At 46.0% G+C, this 20277-nt stretch overlaps 1 protein-coding gene across 3 annotated transcripts in view; it reads left to right on the plus strand.

Annotated features, from left to right (window-relative positions):
• ESYT2 (extended synaptotagmin 2) overlaps window positions 1–20277 on the plus strand; it is a 56959-nt gene extending 36682 nt beyond the window's left edge. Inside the window, exons 14-23 of one of the 3 annotated variants that reach the window (XM_081147430.1) lie at window positions 1693–1794; window positions 8480–8554; window positions 9295–9381; window positions 13328–13477; window positions 14004–14389; window positions 15565–15663; window positions 17038–17169; window positions 18456–18561; window positions 19323–19372; window positions 19472–20277. In XM_081147430.1, the coding sequence (XP_081003556.1) occupies window positions 1693–1794; window positions 8480–8554; window positions 9295–9381; window positions 13328–13477; window positions 14004–14389; window positions 15565–15663; window positions 17038–17169; window positions 18456–18561; window positions 19323–19372; window positions 19472–19517 (1233 nt within the window). In that variant the 3' untranslated portion in view covers window positions 19518–20277. Of the gene's footprint in view, window positions 1–1692; window positions 1795–5226; window positions 5290–8479; window positions 8555–9294; window positions 9382–13327; window positions 13478–14003; window positions 14390–15564; window positions 15664–17037; window positions 17170–18455; window positions 18562–19322; window positions 19373–19471 lie in introns of all 3 variants that reach the window. The other 2 variants (XM_081147431.1, XM_081147432.1) reach the window with 2 other exon arrangements.

A 20277-nucleotide genomic window follows, 5' to 3' on the forward strand; every position in this document is an offset into this window, starting at 1 on the left:
TTTGTGAGAGGCCTGCTTGACCCCCACCTCCGTGCTGGAACCCGCTGTTCATTGTAAACGCCCTGCTGTGTTGATAATGTTTCAGGTGCCCACTCACTGGTTCCGTAGATGGACGTTCTTGCTTTATCCATGTGTCAGAGGCCAGTGTTGTTAAGGAAAGAGGTTGCTCCAGGTGCCGTGTTTCCTCCCAAGGTGGTGACAGTGCTCATTCCCCCAGGCCGTTCGTGTCCCCAGAGCCCCTCTCCCTGTGCAGACAGACACACAGGGAAGCAGAGGGCAGCTGGGCCCTCGGCCACCACCTCAGTGTTTCACTCGGGCCTCCGTCCTGGTCTCTCTCACGTGGGTGGGTGGGGCCTCCTTTATTTCATGAGTACACAGCTCATCTCGGCACCTTTCAAGGTTTCAAAACTGTGCGTTATTTGGGTTTTGCTTGACAGCACAGTAAATGCACTTTGTGTATCAGGGCCCTTTATTTAAAGTGTTTAACAGTTAAAATCCGATGAGTCATCTATTTTTTTTCATACTGGGAACATGTAATTGAACTCTATGTAATGGTATGGGGTGTCCTAAAAAAGGTATACACCCTTCAAAAGCTGGTAACTCAGTTTTGAAAATGAAATGTTCGGTAAATACTGTCTTTGTAATTATTCAAAGTGTGTGTAGACATTTTTTGGGACACCCTATGTATGTAGTTGGCTTTTTTTTCTAACTGTATCTGTTGATTTCAGAGAGAGGAAGGGAGAGGGAGAGAGAGAAACATCAGTGATGAGAGTCATGGATCGGCTGCCTCCTGCACGCCCCTGCTGGGGATCGAGCCCAAAACCCGGGCCTCTGCCCTGACCGGGAATCGAACCCCGATCGCCTAGGATCCTGGGTCGACGCTCAACCCCTGAGCCACGCCCGGCCGCGCTGTAGTTGACTCTTGAACAGCGTGGGGATTGGGCTGCCAACGCCAAGTTGGAAATCCATCTGTAACCCAACCCCCTGATTACGTGGATCCCAGCCCGGGCTGGAAATGCTGCTGCCCCCGAGCAGCCCGGGTGTGCGCTCCCGGGTCCACGAGGCACCGCTGTTCGAGGGTCGGCTGCACTGTCCTCCTTGGTGGTAGTTTCTTTGCTGACCGAATTTCTGACTGTCTCTGAAAGTGTCGCCTCCACCTCTTGGCTTGTCTTCCAGTCTGAGGTGTGTGGCTTTATCTGTTAATAGCTTTAATTTGGGGGAAGTTGTTACGTTATTATTTGACCTTTCTACAGAATTTCTTGTGTGGAAGAACTTTTTGTTTTTAACCACAGTAATGTTTGTTATCAAATCTTATTATGCCTGATGGAAATGAACCTGGTATTTTAGGGTATACAGACTAGTACTGTTGAATTCGCAAGAAGGGATTAGGCTGCTTTCAGAACTGTGTTTTATCATTGAAATGAAATTTGAATGATGTCACGTAAGTAAAAAAACAAACAAAACAAGTGAATTTGTTAGCCTTCTGCTGAAGGGCACCTGGTGCTTGAGGTGTTTTGTGCCCCGACCCCCAGAGGCAGAGGGCCTCCCAGCACCGGCCCTGCAGGCGAGTGTTTCACACGGGCGTGGCCGTGGCTCTGCTCGGTCCTGCGCTCCTGTCACTGTGCTGCTCCTGCGTGCATTCACCACAGCCCACCGTTCTTTGCTTTCTCCCCCGGTGTCCACGTCCCTAAGAGCATCTACGAGGGAAACTTCGGGTGTGGCTACTTAAAAGAGAGGCGAGCGTCCGGACTAGTGTTTTGTGAAAATACCGCCTCGGTCTATAGAGCACTATTTGTGAGTTCTGGGTGCTTTCTTCCGTGTGTCTTTCTTAACGGAGACGGGGGCGTGTGGACGGGAACCTCTGTGCGTCTCTGCAGGCGTGGCATGCTCTTCACTGTCTGCATGACTTCAGGTGCCGCGTTTGCTTGTTTGTGCCTGTTTGTAGAATGCGCCCCTGCTGTGACTAATGGGTGACTACATCTGATGGTGAGATGAAGCAGGCTGAGCCTGAGGAAGCCCACGAAAAAATTAAAAAGTTCTTCCACGGAAAAGTGGAGCCAGTGGTTCATTGGATTTTCTTGTGGTTCATCTCAGTGTGAGATGTAAACATTTCTTCACAAGCTTTCAAAAGCCTCCCTTAAATCTGCTTCCTCCTGACCAAACTGAAGTGTTAAAACTTGGCTTTCCTTCAAGTCCCCGTGGTGCCTGTGGGCATGGTCAGCGACACGTTCACTCCTTTCCCGAAAACGTGCCTTGTCCCTGGTCCTTGGGAGAAAAACACTCCTGAATTTGTGATGCTGCTTCTCTTAAGGAGCTTGAAGAATGTCCTGCAGTGAACAGTCGTGCATCTCTGACCATGTTCGTTCTGTTTCCCGGGGTCGGCTATGGCACCTCCATTCCCAGCACTGTCCTTGTTGCCTGTAGCAGATAGTTACCCTTAGCTGCTTCGGGGCGAAGGGAACCCACCGGTGGCATAGTCACTAGTCCAGAGTGTCACCCTTTCTGACTACTGATTTAATTCAATTCTTAGCGAGTCTTCAAGTCCACTGGTCCTTGAACCTAAGAGGGGTCGGGCTTTGCATTTGGGGGTTCTCCTTTCTGTTCCCACGTGAAAGGGGCAGGCAGAACGTGAAGAATGGGTGTACTGTCCTAGTTTATGGGGAGGAAAATCAGGACCCGAGGGTGGGGTGAGGGTTCAGCCACCCTGACAATAAGCAGGCCCCCCCACCTGCACCTGTGTGAAGCCTGGTGGTGCATGCGGGCATCTAATTTGCACTTTTTTTTTTTTTTTTTTTTTTTGACTGATTGATTTGGGAGAGAGAGCGAAACATCAATTTGCTGCTCCCCTTACTGGTGCATCACTGGTTGATTCTTGTATGTGCCCTGACCAGGGATCGAACCTGTGACCTCAGTGTATCGGGACGATGCTCTAACCAACTGAGCCACACCGGCCGGGCTATTTTGCACCACTTTTTCATAAAACGATTTTCTGTGGCACTGTTTCCAGAGGACAGCTGTGCGGCAGCTGCTGTGACGGGGTCGTCCTTGCTGATGGCCTCGTAGTTACATCTCATTGTGTGAACACTTCTGACCTGTGCGGGCCCGTCCCTGCTGCGTAATGTCCTGCTGAGATGCAGCTGGTTATGAAAACCACCCTTCCTCCTTCCCTGTCAGCCACGCGTTCTGCTTTGTAATTCAAGCAGTGGCATCCGCACCGTGCTCTGTAACTAATTTGAACCAAATGGTTGCTTTTTTAAACCCATTGGTTTCACTATGAAGCTGGGTTTGTGCTTTCTCAGCCCCCCTGCCCTTTCCTGTTTCTAGGGAAGGTTTTAGACAGTGGCAAGCCTGTCACACTCCTACTTCTACCTGCTCAAAACGCTCTTTTAAACACCTTGCTGACTGGCTATTTTGAGCCACGTTCGGACACAGAAACGTGCATACTCATGTCCGGTCAGCAGTGTTGATTTTCAACCCATAAGCCATTACCCCAGTGATCCCCATGTGGAAACTCAAGTGCAACAGGATTTTAGTCCAGCTGGAAATGGCCTCCTTACAACGCTGGCCCAGCACCTTTTGATTAAATCCTGCCCTGGAATTTTGGGGGAACATCAGGGGTGCCCTCTGGCTCCTAGGGGCCTGCTTTAGACCTCCAGCTTCTGGGATAACTTGTATTTGCGGAGCACTTTCCAGGGGTTCTTTGTGCTTAGCTCCCTTAGTCTCAGGCCATCCCCATAACTCCTCAGATAAGGAGACAGCATGGGGCCGAGGGACTGAGGCGGGAGGCCAGGGTCATGTTGGTGAGTAGCAAGCTGGGGTTTGAGCTCAGCACGTGGCTCAGAGCCCTGTCCGCTCCCGCCTAGTGTGAGGTGAGCCTGGCGCTCCGCTGTGGACAAGGTTTACCTGAGGCGGGTGGTGGTCATGCTCATGTCCACCTTATGGAAGGTGCCGGCTGTGCAGCGGGGAGGCTGTGGGGGTGGTGCTGGGCTTGCTCACTAAACAGCCCAGGTGGCAGTGCTGCCACACTTGCCGTGAGCGGAGGTGGAGGCGCAGACACGCCTGGAGGCCTCGCGCTGGGCCCTGCCTAGTGCGCCTGGGCGACCTGTGTCACCCCTGGGCCTGTGCAGCTCCGGGACCTCACAGGGCTCCCCACACCCTCCGCCCCACCCACTGCCTCTAGCCCTGCTTTGCAGTCACTGGTGCATGTTAGAGTCACGTGTGCATGTAGCACGTGGCCCACCTGCCCAGAGAGCGTCAGAAGGTTTTGTCAGCCCTCACACCTCAGAGCGGCGGCTCCCAGGCTCACCCTGGGCGGCTCCCTCCAGACGTTCGCCCGGTGGGTCCGGTGCTCCAGCTGCGGTGGCAGCCGGGCGAGGCTGGCTCTTGTCCCATTCGTGCTGCTGGCCCGATGCTATCTCTCTTCCGGCCCAGCCAGCCGCAGGCCCTCTTTCTTCATTGTAAAATCTGCTGTTTTTAAAATAATAATAATAAAGTTCAGTTTGTCATTTGAAGTTAATGACAACTAAAATGATAAAACCTTTAATCTTACGTGTTAGTCTTTGAAGGAACCTGCAAAACAACTCAATCTTCCCCTTTTGAGGCCCAGAAAGAAATGAATTTACAGATTCAATAAAAGTAGGACATTCAGCCCATGATATAGAACTTTATAGCCAGGAGAAACTCGATGAGCTAGTCACACTCAACACTTCATACTTGGAGAGGAGAGGGGGGACAGAGGAGCGAGGCCCCATCTCTGCGCAGGTTTTGCACAGAAGAAAGGAAATTGCATCACTATTATGGGGTCTAATTTGGCTTGAGAGTAATTTGGGCATCTGTGGCCTATTCATTGGTACTTCAGATAAAACCTTTAGTGTGATTATAGGTGTTTTAGGGGGTTACTCAAGCAAAGGGTAGTGAATAGAGCCCTTTCTTAAAGGCTCACTGTTGGACTTTTCAAATCCCAAAGATGAGGGGACACTGGCCACAGAGGAGAAGCACACGTGTTTTGATATTTATAGATCAGAGGTTCGTCCTAAGATAAAACCTGGGGCATAAAGACAAATTTTACAAATGATTTCTTACTGGTCCTGTGTAATTCTTGTTGATGGTTTTTGTTTAAAGATTTTTTTGTTCGTTTGCATACATTTTCGTGTGGTTAACCTTACATACGCTCCTCATTGCATGTTTTATTAACCCTCGGTGTGTTCATTTTCTTCTGACGGAAAGAGTAACCCATTAGAGTTTAACCCTGATGTCTTCAAGAAGACCGCAGTTCAGAAAGCCTTAAAGGTAAACTCATGGTTTTCCCTTCCAGAGTTCACTAAGACGTATTGAAAGAGATGATGCTTAATCCACATGGGTTTTTACTAATTAGTAACTAGTGGTCATTGGAGAGAGCGTGCTTTTGTTACCCAAGAGTTAGTAGTTAGAGAATTTGAGTCAACTCTGAAGATACATTTTATAAAGTTCCAGTCAGTTATGTTAGACATGGGTCCTGTTGCCTTGGCAGCAATATACCTAAGGCGGTTTTAAATCCTCTGAGTTTTACTTGGACTTGAATTTGTGAAAGTGGTGAACTAGAAGTTCTGTGTAAAATCTTAACCGGCCTTCAGAGTCTGGTTGGAAGGTGCACCTTGTGCACTCGGTCTGCCTATTTGCAAATCACCTCTTCCAATATGCGGAGTCAGCTGGCTCCTGTCTGGTGACCTCAGAGCTTCGGGCGCTGCTGGGTGTGGGCGCCGGGTCCTCCTAGGAGCTCTGGGTTTCCTTCACTGAGGTATATTGAGAACTAAGCTCCACACCCTAAAACATCAGGACATGCATTTTCTGGTTCAATTGTTAAAAGTTTTTTATGACTTGCAATGATTTATTTTATTTTTTATTTCTTTGAATGTTCTAGATTTAAATATTTGAGGGGAGGGTTTAAATGTAATTATTTAAAGAAAATTCCATAGAAAGGAATCAGGAATTTTTAAAAATCCATTTCACCTGGAAGGATAAGTTAAATTTCACAAGTGAGGAAGGCTAGTAACACGTGCTTCAGTGCAGCGTGCATTCAGCCCGGGGTGTGGGGGGGGGGGGGAGTGAGGCTTAGCAGTAGCTGAAATAACCGTTCCCACTAAAACCCTGGAAGGAACTACATCAGCAGGCTTTCCTCCCCATTTCTAGTCACGATTAGACAAGGCTGTGGAATGAGACCACCTGGGTTAGTCCCAGCATGGCCACTCCTCAAGAGTTAATCCTCTCAGTTATTTGTAGAAGGGACGTGACTGTGTGGATCTTCACTGGAGTTGTGAGTGAAGTAAGACCACGCCTGGGAAGTGCTGTGTGCCGCTAGTACAGTATGTTTACTTCAGTTGTCATTACATAACCTCATGGAAGCCTAACAACTAGGTTCTGGAAATGGTATCATGCCCATTGTATAGACTTGAAAACCGAGGTTCAGCTAGATCAAGGGTGGGGAACCTTTTTCTTTTTTTTTTTCTTTTTGCCAAGGACCATTTGGATGTCTATAACATCTTTTGCAGGCCATACGAAATTATCAACTTAAAAATTAGCCTGCTATATTTGGTCAAGCATTTAATTAACTCACCCCTAATGTGAGTTAGGCTGGAACTGCTTCTCTTTGGTGAGACCTTGGCACGGCAAGACCAAATGATATATGGCCCGCGGGCTGGACGTTCCCCACCCCTGAACTAGATGAACTGTGGGTCTCGGTAATCAAGCGGTAAAGAGCTGAGATGTAAGTTCAGGACAGTTGTGACTTATTTTCATGAAACCTCATGTCACTGAGTGGTGCTGATGCATTTTGAATGTGGAATTGTGGTAGAAAACTTTGTGATTTGGGATCTTAAGCATCATCTATTTTTAAGATACATCACTATTTTATATACCACAAAGAAAGGAAGGAAACGTGTCAGTAAAGGCTTGATAGTGTTTATTTCATACTTACTGAAGGAACTTATTTCATACTTATTGAAGGAATTTCATACTTATTGAAGTAATTTATTTCATACTTAAGAAATTTTTAGACTGAGGATAAACAGTTTCACCGTCTCACTCACATGTACAACACAGAAGGAAAATAGAAGCAAAATAGATGGGTTGAGGAAGTAGCAGTTACCTCACTGCCTCGAACTTCCTGGAAGCAGGTACATAGAGTCAGCGATAGTGAGTTTCATTGTTTTCAGACCAGAAAGATGTGCATCAGTTAAATACACTCAGCTTCTGATTCAGATTCAGAAGTAGCTGTAGCTTCAGTGAGACAGAAGGTAACTCCTCCAGCGTCACAGAATTTGACCTGGGGCTCTGCCCTGCTCACTACCTCCATCCAAAAGGGGGTCACCAGGAAGGGAAGGGCAGGGAGCACCTCTCTCTTTAAGGCTGCATGGTCACCTGGCCACACCTAACTGCAGGAAAGGTTCAGAAATAGAGTCTTTGTTTACAGAGGACGTGGCCCAGCTAAAACTCCAGGGTTCTGATGTCCAAGGAAGAAAGGGAAACAGCAGTATCTCTGCCACGGTAGTCTACAGCTGTTGAATTTTTTTAACAGTATTTATTTCATTTTGCAGAGTTCATTCACATCAAAAAGATGAACCAGAAAATAGATTATCGCAGTAGGTGTGGGCTAGTAATATTTTATTCCAATAATCATGAATTTGATGCTTATTTTTGTCATTGCTGCAGTGTTGTGGATTGACTTTAAAATTGTTTAACTAAAAAAGTTTCGTGATCTATAATTAATTTCCACTAACAGAGATATTTAACTGCATCTTCTGTGGGGCTGAGTTATAAATTAACCTCACGTCCCATATATGTTGTGTTTTACTATGTTTTCTCCTATCAGCTCTCTGTGCTAAAGTATGCTTCTCACCATTTAAAAAATTATATCTGTATCTGCTTAATTTAATGCAATTCTAGATTGATGTTCATTCTTCCAATCAAAATTACTTAGCCGCTGGTAGATTTGATACCTGATAGCTACATGTTTGAACAGAAGATACTAAGTAAAAAATGTGGAAACATGTTCCTGACACTTTGTAGCATTATTATTCCAACCAGAGGACTGTTCTGAATCATATACTCTTTTACATTTGTCCTTGCTCATGTTTTTCTGTTCATTCATTGCACTTTATTTATTTTGTTATCTGGGTAAAATAAGTCTTCAGAGCTGAAATTAACATTAAAATATTCAGAAGATTTCATTTTTCCAAAGTAGCTTGCTCTAAAAATAAAAGACCTTAACACTTAAAAATTGTGTGTAAATAGATGTTTCCCTAGTGTATTTCATGGTAGATACAATTATGGTCTGGGGTATGCTTAGCAATCCTTTCCCAGTTAAATTGTTCCCAGATAGTCCCTGTAACTGAAATCTCAGAAGTAAACAGAAATGACTATTAATATAGCCAATAATTTCATTTTTAACAAGCCTGTTTCAGAATGTTTGCTTATTTATTTTGTCTTTTCTGTTTTTGGATAGTCAGGAAAGAAAATAAACAGCAACCCTAACCCTCTTGTGCAGATGTCAGTTGGTCACAAGGCCCAGGAGAGCAAGGTAAGGCCTGAAGTGCTGACCTTTTCCTGTGACATCACCATCATTCTGGCCAGTGAGGTGGGACTATCGTCAGGTGATGGTGCAGGCGTTGAGACCACTGATCCCATATCTTTCTTTTATTTTCTCAAATAACTTACTTCATAAATTATTAGCTACTTAATTTGGTAACAAATATATTGTTCATTTAAAAAAATAACATTAAAAAATAGCGTGAATATGCTTTTGCTTGATTTCATGGGCAGATGGAAGTTTTCTTTGAATGTTCTATAAATATTTTGTTTAAAAGATAACCAACGATGCTTAACTCAGCAAATACAGTTGTCAGGAGTTGAGAGAGGACATTGCCATTGCTGCAGCATGTCCCACTTTCCTGATACAGGAGAGCATTTCAGGAATTAAGTGACAGACCTTTGTTCACATTCACCTGCTCACCATTAGTTTGAGAATCCTCCTGAATGCAGCGTTGTGTAGCCCTTGGGGAGGTACAAGGAAGCCTGAGTCAAGAAGGTGAAGCCTTTTTCACTGGGATGGGCACACAGGCTGGGATTTCATAACCTCCCTGGCACACCCCAAAAGCTTTGGGCTCTGTCTTTAGAACACATTCCACAACTAGTACATAATAGTACATGCTCAGTAAATACATGCCTTGGAATTTAATTAAGTTATCCCAAGCTTCCAAACACATAAACATATAAACACAGAAAGCATCCACAGAGCTGATTTTATGGTGTTTCTTTCAGATTCGGTACAAAACCAATGAGCCTGTGTGGGAGGAACACTTCACTTTCTTCATTCACAATCCCAGGCGCCAGGACCTTGACGTTGAGGTATTGTATCTGCACTCTTACTAGATTTGTTGAAATGTAATCACCGTGTAGTGAACTGCAGACATTTAAAGGGTACCGGTCATGGGCCCATCACCATAATCACATCTCTGTCAAACCTACTGTAGGTATTCCAGAGTCTGTGATACTGTAAACATGTTTTTTTATTTAAAAGTTTAAACTTTTGATTGAATGTTACTGGTATCTAGAAGAAGAGCAGTTGATTTTGTACGTTGGCATCATATTGTCAACGCTGCTGAACTTATTAGCTCCGGTAGCTTTTCGTGGGTACTTCAGGATTGTCTTCCACATGGCCAGTCACGTCGTCTGCTGATAATGACGCTTCTGCTTCTGTTTCCGACCTGGTGCCTCTGACTCCCTTGTTCTGTCTTGCTGTCATGCCCCTCTTCGGGCCTCGCGTGAGTGGACACCTCTGCCCCTCGGGTCTTAGGGTGAAGCCTCAGAGCCTCACCATTAAGCCTGGAGTTTGAGGACTTTAATTCCTCCCCCCGCTACTAGTTTGCTGAGAGTTTTGTCATGAATGGAAGTGGAATTTTATCAAAGGCTTTTCTGCAGCTATCGAGATAATCATCTGGTTTTTCTAAGTTTGTAAATATGGTGAATGATACATCATTGATTTTCAAATGTTAAACCTTTTGAACCTTTATTTGGTTTTCAAGATTTAACGTTAGAGAGCCTCACAGGGCAAACCTTTATTAGGGGAGCAGCTCACTGGGTCACAATGTTGTATCCTTCTCACGTATTCAGTTTAATTTTCTAAAATTTTGTTGAGTTTTTGCATTTGAGTCCTGAAGGACACCGATCTGTAATTTTGTTTCTCCAGCATGTGTCAGGGTGATGCTGGACTTGCAGGGTGAGGAGGGACGTTTCCTGTCTGTGTGGGATTGTAGTGCTTGTCCACCTGACAAGTCAGTGCCACCCTTTTTTAGCCTATTTGTAAATTTGTATTTAGGTGACTTCTTATAGACGGCGCACAGTTGAACCTCGAGTTTCTCTCCAATCCAATCATCTCTTCCTTTTAATTGTGACATTTCGGCCACGTGTGTTGAATGTTGTTAGTGATGTGGTGGGGTTTAAATCTGCCACTGTGCTGCTGCCCCATTTCATTTTTGCTTTTTCTCTTTTTAAACAGGACTTCTTTTGGAGTGAGCCTGCACTTTATCTCCTTTTTTGGCTTATTGGCTACAGCTCCTTGTTTGGTTTTTAGTGTTTTTGTGGTTGCTCTAGGGCTCATGGTACCTTCTGTTACTCACACTCATCTACCCTATGTGGTCACCGGTGGTACACGACCCTCCTGTGGCGTGCTTGTTTCCTCTGCCCCACAGTGTATTTTACTATTTTTGCCTTAAACGGTCAATTATAAAGAACTTTTTTAAAAATGAGGAAAGAAGTTTTTCCTATGTGGCCACATTTCCCACTCGGGTGGTCTTGCTTCTGCCCAGAGGCCGTCCTCTGACAGCTCCTGCAGGCCAGTCTGCTGGCATTGAGTTCCTCCAGCCCTCGCATGTCTAAAGAGTCTGTTTCACCTTCGTGTTTGAAAGATAGCTTCACAAGACATAAAATTTTTGGCTAACTGGTTTTCCTTCCACTGTCTTCCCTCTTGCATTGTTTCCGATGAGAGTCTGCTGTTGTGGACAGTGTGACCTCCATTTTCCCTCCTCAAGCGTCTAGTCTGCTGTCGCTCCCATCTTTTGTTTTCCTCTTAGGAGCTGAGTTTGGATCTTTTGTCTTCCATGTCCCTCCTCTGCCCTCCGTGTGCATGTAGTCTGTGTGTGATAGATTCTTGTGCCGTGTTGCCAATTCCTTCGTCTGTGTAGTTGCTGGATCTGTGGATCCTGTATTCCTACTTTGGCTGCATGGAGACTGTCCATTGTGAGTTGTACATTATTGAGTGCTGGGTTTGTATTTCTGTAAATATTTTGGAGCTTTGTTTCCATTTGGAGGTAAGTTACTTGGAAATACCTCGAGCCTTTCAAGGCTTGATTTAAGCTTTGTTAGGCCACCCAACAGCCTCTAGTCTTGGGATCATGTGGCCCTAGTCTGAGGCCTCACGTGTTACCAGATTTTCTACAGCCCTTTGTGCTCTGGGAATTGTCCCCCTGCTCCTCCTGGGTGTGGTTCCTTCCCTCGCATGTGCCGATCAGCTGAAGACATGGGCCCTCGGGGCCCCCAGCTCTTTGTGAGGATCCCTCCTCTCTGTCACCTCCTGCTCCCTGATCTCTTCACCCTGTGTCCTCAACACAGAGGGACCACTAGCCTCTGGGATTCTCCTCCTGGCACCATGGCCTGGACTCTCCAGACAGTGACCAGATCAGTTGTCAGGCTTGCCTCACTTGTTTTTAAGCTAAGGTGGGGTGTTACATTTGGTTCTTATTTTCTGTCATGGCCAAAAGCAGGAGTCCTGTGTTTGCTTGTTTTAACGTATGTGCTGTATGTAAGTTACACTCTCAGAAGGAGTTGGAGGGTGCTTCTTGGATGGACCCCTGCAATCCCAGTGGTTGTGTGTCTGTCCTCTCGCGTTAGCTTAGGACAGAGCTGTTCTCAGTGGTATCACAGCTTTCATCGCCATCCCAGGGGCAGGCGTACTAGACATGCCAGTCTAAGCTATTCCAGTTCCCATATTTCTTTTTTGCATGGCCTACTTTCCAACATTCAACCCTTGAGAAGGTTGAGGGCCTCTGTTTGCTCTTTAGCTTACACAGCTCTGACTGGGTTTCTCAGCCCCTGTGATCCTGAGAGCCTGGGGGATGTCCTGCTGTGGGGGCCTCTCATCTCCTCAGGGCACTGTGGGTGGGCCCTCGGGGTCCATTCTCTGCCTGTTTTATGTTTTCACATTCGGTTTTACACAAAATATATCTGTCTACCTAAAATTTGTATTTGTTTGGCTAATTTTTCCTTCATAAGTTGCACTGCTCTTAAAATAATCTATTCTTAACTGGATCTTGATTTTAAAAAATAGCTTTTAAAGTTCAGTACGCTTTGTTGCAGTTATTTCTTTTAAAAGTAAATGCTCTTAGCCCTGGTTGGTGTGGCTCAGTTGGTTGGGGTCATCCTGTGCACAGAAAGGTCACCAGTTCAGTTCAGTTTCTGGTTAGGGCACATACCTAGGATTCAGGTTTGATCTGTTGGGGTGAGCGTAGGAGGCAACCAGTTGATGTCCCCCTCTCACATTGATGCTTTTCTCTCTCCCCCTCTCCCTCTCTCTAAAATGTCAATAAAAACGTATTTTAAAAATAAAAATAAAAATGCTTTTGGATTATAGTTTATAAAGAAATTAGGAATCAGGCTTTTAGGTTTTCATGTGTAGATAACATCTTTGACCATTTTTGTGTAGCCTTTGAAAGTTCTTATTCTGTTTGGTTATGGGTTATAAACTGTTACGCAGTACAACACTTCCTATTACAGAGGTCATGCCCTCAGGGCATTGTTCGGGAGACAGGATTCACCAAGCATTTAAAGCAGATACTGTACATTTTTAAACAACCATGTAGATTTTGGATAGAGAGGGCTTAAGAGACACTTAGCCATTATTTTCCATAAACAAGTGTCAGCATGAAACTTGACAGATCACAGGAATGGGCATTGTCATCATTTTCACAGGGTTTAAGATGTTTCTTTCTGTTCTTCAGGTTTCTGTAGACTGCTGCCTGTTAACTCGGGGTTCTCCTAATAGGTTCATGACCACCGTGTTCTGTTTGTGCTCCCAGTTGTGATGGGGATGTGACAGACATATGTGCCGTGGGTACATTGTAGCGTCACTTGTTACAGTGTTCTGTCTTCCCAAGGAGGTTTCCTACTGTGTTCATCATTTAAGGAAACTGCCTAGAAGGAAATGACTGAAGTTTGTTTTTTAACAACTGGGTTTGGACCTTTCTACGTTTTCTGTCATTATCCTTGGAGCTCATTGTGTTCTGTGATGTGTTTCCAGGTCAAAGATGAACAGCATCAGTGTTCCCTGGGGAACCTGAAGATCCCCCTCAGTCGGCTGCTCAGCAGTGATGATATGACCGTGAACCAGCGATTCCAACTCAGTAATTCAGGTCCAAACAGCACTCTGAAGATGAAGATCGCCCTCAGGGTACTGTAGTCTCCCGTGGACGGGCACGGGCTGCTTCCACATTGATGCTGGGTGTTTGGGGTAACCTTGCTGGGTAGAGGTGTCTTTAACTCATCCTTCCTTAAGGTTGCTGGTAGAGGAGACCACCTGTGTTGGACGAGGGGCTAGACCTCCTGCGCAAGACCAGGGGCTAGTCCGCCTTCGCAGGATGAGGGACTAGGCCTCTGCAGGGCAGGAGCTTAGGCTCCTCGAGCAATAACATCACCCACAACTCTGAAGAAATTTGTGCAAATGAAAGAGGTTGAAGAGAATATACAGAAATAACGTTTACATCATAGAAGTGATACTTTGATTACTTAAACTTTCCTTTTTTAACTTCCTATAACATTGTATTACCTTAATACAACACGTGACCATATAGACAATTTGTTTATAATGTTTTATGCCAAGTTTTAAAGAGACATTTGCAAATGAGTAGATCTGAAGCTGCTCATGTATCAGGCTGTTACCTGTGTCACTTTAATTTCATATTTATTGCTACCTCTAGGTACTACACCTCGAAAAGCAGGAAAGGTCTCCTGACCACCAGCACTCGGCTCAAGTAAAGCGACCCTCCGTTTCCAAAGGAGGGAGAAAAACATCAGTCAGGTCCCAGGTGTCCTCGTCGCCGGGTGCTGGTGACAGCAGCCCAGCCCCATCCACTCCAGTCATTGGGGGTGGCCCGAAGCCCGGCGTGGAGGAGAGAGCCCAGCCCAGTGAGGCCAGCCCTCAGGGCCCTCGGGACCTTGGCAGAAGCTCCTCTAGCCTCCAGGTCAGCGCCACCGGCTCCCCCAGCCACATCTTCACCAAGGAGCCCACCCCCAGCATAGCCTCGGACATATCGCTGCCCATCGCCACACAGGAGCTTCGGCAGAGGCTGCGGCAGCTCGAGAAGTAACTAGACACCTTGTCTCTTCCTGCTTCCGCGCCCCGCAGGCTGTGGGGTGCTGTCTTCCATAGCTGGGGGTGCAGCGGCGGCCCTTCCAGGGTGAAGCCTGCCTCTTCCCAGGCCCAGCACTGGGCTCACTTCAGGGTTAGGATGTGGTGGGCTGACAGGTCCCAGGAACGGCAGAGGCTCTGATGCCCGCGTGGCTGTCCTCTGGGCAGGAGGGCGGAGCCCAGGGCTGAGCTGCTGCGCTCACGGGACCGGCGACTGTCCTGTAGGATCAAGGCCTGTTCTTTCCTGTTTGCTGAGCACCCACCGCTCGTCCCACACCATTGCTGGTCCCCCGTCGCTTTTGTCTGTACACGTTTGTGTTGATTTCTTACTTAACCCCCATGATTCCTAAATAAGTAGGAACACAATCTGCAGGCACCATGAGCCTCAGAGGTTAATGTTTTCCTCTCAGCGGAAGGAAGGAAGTTGCCTTTGAGACAGTTCTTTTCTCGTTTGTTCTGAGAGGTGTGTGAGCAGTAACATGTGGGGCGGAAGTGAAACATGTGGTCCCAGTGCCGGAACAAGGGCACACACATGACCACCTGTGACCACACTCAGTGCACTTTTCTCCTTCGCACCTTCTCACAGCCACTGTTTTGGAAAAAAGAAATCGGTCCCTCCCCCTCTCTTGCTCTAGGAGGAAATAGAATTTTAGATAAGAAACCACTTTTTCTCGGAGCAGCCGAGAAGGTCTTGGGGGATGCTGGGCCAGGCAGTTGTTGGTTATCTTAGAGCCTGTGCTTTGACCTTGAGAGACAGAAATCGAGGGGGTTGGTCTGATGTCATCAGATGTCCTGTCAGCGAACAACAAAGCCAGGGACCTGTGTGGGGTTTGGAGAAAGGATACATTGATTTGGGCAGTTATAGGCCAAAGACCACAGATTTGATGTTTATAATTGGGAGACCATGGTTTCTCTTTTTACTTTGGGTCCCAAGTGAAAAAGTTTTGAATAATTAAGTTATATTAACTCTCAACTGAAATAGGAGTTTGGTTGATTTACACTTGGGTTTGATTGTGTCTGAGTCCATGGGCCGCTTGATCCCTTCTCTTCTACACGGATGAACTTGATTTACTGTGTTGGACCAGTGTCAGGTCTAGGGAGAACCGTGACTTTCTGCTTTGTTTCCTCAGTGGGACGACACTGGGACAGTCTCCCCTGGGGCAGATCCAGCTGACGATCCGGCACAGCTCGCAGAGAAACAAGCTGGTGGTGGTCGTGCACGCCTGCAGGTGAGCCAGCGCCCGGCCTCCCTCCATGTGGAGCTCATGGCTCTCGCTTCCCTGGACAGGTCACTCAGGTTTTTTAAAGAGCAAAGCAGATCTTCTGCAGCCCCAGTGTTCAGTGTTTATTCCTCCTTTGTTCTCAACATTGTTTTGTAAACGTGCATATCATTTGGTTGCTTCACAACATGCCCGTGAACTGTGGTTTACGTGCCCTTCCCTGTTGTGGATGTTTAGATGGTCCTTACGTGTAACTCGATGGTGAACATAGTATCTTTTATCGAAGTGGTTTTTCGGGATTAAGTGTGTAGGAGTAAATTTATAAAAATTCAGAGGACCTGGAAGTTGATGCGTCATGATAAGTTTTGCCTTAGTCTTTCAAGGAAACAAGTGTCCAGTCGAGGGGCTGGGTTTGCCTGTCCCCACAGTCAGGAGGGTTTGTTTCAACTTGTCAGAGTCCTGATTCAGTGAGTGTGACATGAGGTGACAGTGTGTGTGATGTGACAGTGTGCTTTGTCCGTGAGTAGTGATGACGGTTGGAAGCTGTTTTTCTTATGTGACTTGTCTCTCTCTCTCTAGAGTTGTGATATAAGTGTGTTATATAAACATTTGATTCTAAAAATGCTGAAGGAAACAAAAATAAAATCAGTGACATTTAGAAACATGACGGTAAATGTAAAGTTCAGTACATATGTATTGAGCAGCATATATGTTCTTGCTACTGAGATCGTCCCTGTGGGAGATGCAGGAGCAGAGGCTGTTTGAGAAGAAAGACTCCAACCCAACAGCCCCTAACTAGACTTTCAGGTCTGTCAGTAAGTGAGTAACTTGAAGTGGTTGCATACAATTGATACAAACAACAGTTGAGTTCTATGCATATTGCTGGTCTTAAAAACATCACCACACTTCTAAACAAAGACCCCAAATACTTCTAACATTAAACATTAAGATCAGTGTGAGATCTAGTATGAATAAAAACAAGTGAGATCATTAATTTTCCAATTGGCATATCCCAGTTTCAGGTCACAAGGGACCAGGTTGCCTTTCCTGGCAGCTCAGGGCACAAGGTGGTCACCAGCCTTGGACAGGACACCCTTCCATCTGAGGGCCACTCACACCTGCACCTGCACTCACTCCGACAGTTTAGACAGGCCATTCACCTCACGCACAGCTCTGGGATGTGGGGAGAAACCAGAGTTCTGGGAGAAAACCCCAAGACCCAGGGAGAAAGTGCGAACTCCACACAGGCAATTCCACTGAGGGGTTTTCCGTGAACATTGTAACAGAACAGTGTTCCTCGAGGACCGTGGAGAATTTGAATGTGATACGAATTGCTGTTTTTCTAGATTCTAATGTCCGCCGTTCTCTGGTTTGTGTTTCAAGAAACCTCATTGCTTTCTCTGAGGATGGCTCTGACCCCTACGTCCGCATGTATTTGTTACCGGACAAGAGGAGGTCAGGGAGGAGGAAAACACACGTGTCCAAGAAGACACTGAACCCTGTGTTCGATCAGAGGTATGGATTTGACTCCCCTGGGACAGCTATTGGGTAAAAATAAGAGGGCCAACTAGTGCCTTCCAGCACAAAGCGTTGGTGCCCACACAGTGCTGAGAAGTGAAAACCACTCCACATTAGCAGTGCGAGCTTGTAGGTAAGTGAGCACTGAATCTCGTGCAGAAGTGAGGAGCTGTCACCACAGATGCCAGGCGAGCGCGTAAAGATCAAGGGCGGCGTGGCCCTCAGCTGAGTTATAGTCAACACCGAGAATATAAATGCATTTGAAAAATAGTAAACCTATAACATCTTAAAATAGAACATTCTTACGAAAACAGCTGGTTTCCAAAATAATTTTAAAAGTTTGTGAAAAGAATGGCATAACTGTTTTAGATTTTTGCAAATCTCTTTGATGTTCTGGCTCAGCAGAGGCTCGTGTGTGCTTCTGTGGTCAGTCTGGTGAGGCGACCTCCTGAGAGGGTGCTCAGGCCACACTTGGAGAGCCTCCATCTGTGCGAGTTTGGCGTCTGTCTTTATAGTCCTCTGTAGCTAAATACCACCAGCGTTTTGGGAAATAATAAAGTCGCGTGGTATCACTAATTCCCTTTACACTTCTTCTTTAAAGGTCCTAGTCATTCGCTGTGTTCTTACTGACAGGCCTGCACCGAATCCTGGGTGGGCACCTTGTATTTGCCAGTGTTGTTTTTACTCGGTGGCAGCGTTGAAGAATTTGAGTCCCACGTGCATGTCTGGGTCTCTCGCTGCTGCAGCTCCCTGGGAGGACCAGTCATGTCCCAGCCACGTACTTTCCAGGTTGCAGGCTCTCAGTCCTCTAGTGTGTCAGGGACCCTGCCACATGCAAACTACACACCAGCTCTGAGGACCTGCGAAGGCATTTTAGTTTACAGCATCTGACTGCAGCCCCTAAAAAGTGGGGTGCAGACATTTTCTCCTCTGTGACTCAGACCACAGGTGCTTTTATCAGCTCACTTACCCAGGCTTGGAAATTGCTCTCCTCTGGTCTGACTCTCCTGCTAAGTCATGTGTAACGTCCACGGCCCCACATTCCAGCTGCCCTGCCCCGTGCACGGGGGAGCCACGTGCCAGAGTCTTCTCTCACGTTTGAAAACCTTGAAAAGTACTTTGATTTTGCGTCTTTATGAAATGCCAGCCCCAACCATCTAGCACGAGAGCGCCATTTTATAACAGGCGTAACATTGGGAGTGGTCTCAGGCAGAAATGTCATGTTTGGTTACGATAAACTACACAAGATGGTGGAGAAATTTAGGGGAGGTCCTCTTTCTCAGCTTCGATTTCAGCGTCTCGTTACCAGAAGTGCAGCGGAGAACACTGGACGTTGCCGTGAAGAACAGCGGTGGCTTCCTGTCCAAAGACAAAGGGCTTCTTGGCAAAGTGAGTCTGAAAAGACCCTTGTGAAAATTCAGCACCTGCCCCACGTGCATTTTGTAGACCACACGTATGTCAGCAGAAAGAAGTGTGCTTACTCTGCGGTTGGTGGGCCGTGAGAGACGGTATCGGCTAAGACGTTGTACGTTGTGAGGACGTTTTAAGTTATTTTGTTGTTTTTACATGTTCATGTTATCTGGCATATTAGTCATGCTAATATCATGAACTTACAGTTGAAGAAAAGGTTATTTTTAAATAAAATATTTTTTCCAGTATCACAATGAAATAAAACCCAAAGGGAACATACTCATTTACAATTCTACCTCCTCAACTAGCCAACTGGTTTTTTTTCCTAACAAATCATTGGCTTTATTTCTTTTAGTCTTTGTCCATGTAAGAATGTGCGTTCTCTAGTAGCGTGCAAGACGTGAAGTTAGGGAGGAGAGGCTTTGAGTTGTAGGCACCGTTTATGGATAATCTACGTCAACTGTGCTGCCATCAGTGGCCCTTCACTGTCCCTACACATTGTCTCCCCTGACGTTTCACAGCAACCTGACCTGACACGTGGGTGCAGGCTGACCTCTCAGATCGGATCTGCCATGTTGTTCCTCGGTGGATCCTGGGGTGGAACATGGAGACTTGAGAGGCTCACAGTAGAGGAGAGCGAGCCCCACAGTGCAGATTGAGAAGGAGGCAATTGGGGAGAGCAGGAGTGGCGAAGGTCTGAGGGAGCTTCTCACCCACTTATACACGATCTTCAACCACAGGTGCTGGTGGCTTTGGCCTCTGAAGAACTCGCCAAAGGCTGGACCCAGTGGTGAGTATCCTTCCACAGATGACAAACCACTAGATAGACCCCGAGTGTTGACTAACTGCCCACACTGACCCATCTGCTGTCACCTTCCTGTGCTCTCAGGTATGACCTCACAGAAGATGGGGCGAGGCCACACGTGGTGATGTAGGCTGAGCTGGCGTGAGGAGCTCCCTGGTGTGTCCGCCCACCCCATATGCTCCGAAGGCGCCCTCCCCCAGCACCGATGCTACTTTTGTACTCCATGTCCTTCACTAGGTATAAAACAAATACCTTAATTGTTTTATAAAACGTGGACATTTTAGGCATATTTGGCCGATGTTACTGTTAACTTTTGTATATTTGACTTCCTGTGTATTTCCCGTTATTACCATGTACAGTAGGACGGTAGTTACAGTTGTGTGGAGCTGTGTGTCCAGGAGGCAGTTGTGTGAGGCTGGTGTGTGTGTGCTGCATTGTTGCCTTGTTTTGTACGTCACCCAGGTCCCCTGTGCCCTGTAAATAGACTCTATTTTTTATAATCTCTACATGCTGGTGTGAATTCAGAAGAAAATGGTTTAAGGAAATATATATTTTTTCTTCTAAAACTTATTAAATTCTTATGACAAATAATCATTTTTGTTTTTGCAGGAAAAAGTTCTCAGTGACTTATTTTGCACTGTTTCTTTTTAAAAAGAAAAGCTGAAAGATTATTAAATATTAGTATATCTCTGCCCATTATCAATGAAAGTATTCAAAATATTAACACTTCCATAACTATAATGTATTATTGAGAAGTTGGTTGAAGTGCTTATAAGGAAAATATATATCTAACTTGCATAGAATATTAAGAGAATTATCATGGCTCACAAATCATAGTGTACTAATTTGAAATTTCTTACATAAAGTGAAAGTGTCTTAAGTTCTTTTAA

This window comes from Miniopterus schreibersii, assembly GCF_964146895.1.
Source record: "Miniopterus schreibersii genome assembly, chromosome: 9".
Taxonomy (NCBI): domain Eukaryota; kingdom Metazoa; phylum Chordata; class Mammalia; order Chiroptera; family Miniopteridae; genus Miniopterus; species Miniopterus schreibersii.